The sequence below is a fragment of the Eimeria mitis genome, genomic scaffold, assembly GCF_000499745.2.
Source record: "Eimeria mitis Houghton genomic scaffold, Emh_scaff1771, whole genome shotgun sequence".
NCBI classification, from domain to species: Eukaryota; Apicomplexa; class Conoidasida; order Eucoccidiorida; family Eimeriidae; genus Eimeria; species Eimeria mitis.
The window spans coordinates 2,110-5,166 of NW_013570088.1; the positions used below are offsets into that span (position 1 = coordinate 2,110).

Below are 3,057 nucleotides of genomic sequence, written 5' to 3' on the forward strand. Positions count from 1 at the left end.
CCCATTGATTCCCACTAGGTTTCATCGTTGTAAAATGGCATACGCAGGAGCTCCCAATCAGCAGCTGCACACAGCCTAAGAAAATACTACGAGGAGAGTCGCCACAGAGCTGAATCATCTGTTTGACTGTTTCTATGAAGCGCCCACTGCCTGTCTCTTCAGCTTCAGACAGCACCTTCACAAGCATCTCTTCGAGTACACAAGCTCCATCGCGTGCCATCTGCGTGCACACAAATGAACTGTAACAAAGCCGTGTTATGCGGCATGGCGGCGTGAGCATGCGCTCTGCAAGTACACGCGTAGCCGCAGGGTGGGTAAGGGGCTTCTTAACTGACATGGCGGGCGTCCATACCGCTCCTAACAGAGCGGAAGAAATCAATTCCAAGTACCCTTAGCATACTTCCATTACTGAAATTCTGCGCGCAGACGAACGCACCCTCGTTGTTAGGCGAATAAATGTGCCTGCTCGTGTTTCCAACTGTCATGCAGATTTGGGCAGGCAGGCACTAATGAAGAGCGTTACAACTCAAGTAACTCACANGTTTCCAACTGTCATGCAGATTTGGGCAGGCAGGCACTAATGAAGAGCGTTACAACTCAAGTAACTCACAATTTCTTGAATCCCTATATGAATTGTTATTCCACTAGAGCGACTAGTCGGCCGATAGTCGACGTGGTATGTCTCTGCAGGGTGTTCAAACCACTCACAACAGAGAAATGACGGCAACGAAGTGTAAGCTGGAAGCATGTATCACCGGAGCACACATATGTACACGACACGAACTGTTGTCAACTGGATGCATGATCAGGCGCGCCACTGTATTTTTGAAATCGTGTTGGGTTCTTAGTGTATTACTGCTGTATGGGCCCTGGTGAACATGGTAAAGGAAATTGAGGAGACGCTGCGCGTGTTCCAATGCTTTTTCCAGTGATAGGTGTCCCTGCAATACGAAGAACAAACTGGCACCAACAGTTGTCTGTGAAATGCCAGCATTCGCCCTCCTATACGCCTAACCAACAATACTATACATTAAAGTGGTTGCCCTGCGTTATCTGCGTAGGACTACGCTTCGAAATGCTGCTTGGTCGGGAAGCTGGGCCGTAAGTCGTATCACACACGTACTTCCTCAAGCCGTGGAAAGACATGATATTGGTTGGCGTGGCGATAATGCTCAGACGTGAGGTCTCCAATGGGTATAGAAGTTTGGTGTTTAACTCGGCGCCCTGCACCACGTTGATCGCCTTCTTGATCTGCAATGCCACCTGGGCCAGCACCAGATGTGGAGGGTCCTGAAGCAGGCAATCCTTGCATTTCATAGGCTTCCGAAGGTGCTCCCTGTTGGGTACGTGGAGATCTTGACCTCCAAAACCTCGACCAGGCTGACCTCCGCCTTCGGAGACCACTTCCTCCCACTCCGCTCCCTTCGCCGCAGGTGGCTTCCCCTTCATCGGGATCCTGTACACAATGCACCAAATGCAGCGCGCAGCATGGACATGTCAGATCCCCATAATAGACAAAGCAACATTGCATCTACCAGGCGTAAAATCCAAAGACTTACACCCTGCAGCAAGGGCTGCCGTGCGCCATCATCCCAGTCGCCACCTCCTTCCGCCAATACCCTTGCAGAGGCCCTCCTGTTGATTGATAGTTCCACTGTGCATTTCATAACAAGGAAAACCAGGGCAGTTGCAAAAGCCACCCACAAGGCTGTTCGCCAAGTGGCGTTTTGGCCGCGCAGTCGGCGACTGTATGAATCCCTTTGAACAGCATTTTCGGTCTGCGAAGGTTCATCTGCCTGAAAAGGTCCTGCATCAAATGATTTGAAATCAATCGCTTTTGCTTCCATTGTCCNGAAGGTTCATCTGCCTGAAAAGGTCCTGCATCAAATGATTTGAAATCAATCGCTTTTGCTTCCATTGTCCCTACATGGTGTACTCAGGCGCGTGCTGCTCTACCAAACCGGTAATTCTGCGCCGTGTGGCCGAGTACCCTGAACCTCTGCAGTGCAAGCACAAACGTAAACAGCCGCCCGAGCTGACCTTCGCCCATGTCCGCTTTACCTAAAATTCGCGAAGAACAGCTTAATTATAAAGGAAGAATAAACAGAGGCTCCATTCTGCTTCTGCAACGTGTGCTCCTTCTCGTGTAACTGGCGTCCAGAATCACGGGGAAATTAAGTTTTGAGAGCTTACCCTGGGCAAATCCTACTCACTCCCACTTGCAAGGGTCCTTTTGTAGCAGCATGCGTGCCTCAAAACTGTCCCTGCAGAGACCAGAAGTGCAGAGACTTTTACCTGGGGGCTGAGACGTTAACAATATCGCCGCTCACGCTCCCACACGTTGTCGCTGACCATGCTGCTTCGAGGGCTACCACAATTCTTTGAAAAAATGTCAAAAATTGCCATTATATCCCTAGAAAGCACGGAGTAACTTTACTACAAGGGTTGCGTTGGGAAGTCCAAGGAAAGGACCGTCCTATAGTGTACTAAGGCCCACATCGAGGCCCTGAACGATATGTTACATCAGAGCAAATGAAGCATCATACTATCTCAACTCTTACCTATCCACTGCCAAAGCGCAAAATATGGCGTTTTTCTGTATTTTATATGAATTACATGGCAATTCCAAGCANTATCCACTGCCAAAGCGCAAAATATGGCGTTTTTCTGTATTTTATATGAATTACATGGCAATTCCAAGCAATGCATCTGCTAGCCTTGTTGTATTCCTGGGGGGTGATGGCCTCTGAATTGGGTATTCTCGTATCGTGTCTCGGAAGTTACCAAAGAGGGATTCACTTGGCCGTAGTATGTTGCCTGCACGCAGATGAAACTGTTCCACAAGTGTCTACAGAGATGATGTATGCAACTTGGTTGTGCTTGCGTATGAGGCTGTTTTGCATCAGTGGTTGCAGCGAGGTGCGCGGTGTATCGAGAGCGTTCGCTTGTCCGGTATTCTCCGAGGACAGTCACGAGCTGCACGAGAACCAAAAAGGTTAAGATGAAACATTCCAAAGAGCATGTGAGCTCCTCTCCAGTCACCCGTCAACCTGGGAC

At 49.4% G+C, this 3,057-nt stretch overlaps 1 protein-coding gene across 1 annotated transcript; it reads right to left on the reverse strand.

The window, feature by feature from the left end:
* Positions 1–1,023: 1,023 nt before the first annotated feature.
* On the reverse strand, positions 1,024–2,245 carry EMH_0043270 (uncharacterized protein; the record flags this gene model as incomplete). The annotated part of the gene is made up of 3 exons (XM_013495828.1): positions 1,024–1,456; positions 1,928–1,999; positions 2,214–2,245. The coding sequence occupies 3 exons, from the start codon at positions 2,243–2,245 to the stop codon at positions 1,024–1,026; spliced, it is 537 nt and encodes a 178-aa protein (XP_013351282.1).
* Between the last annotated feature and the right edge of the window lie 812 nt (positions 2,246–3,057).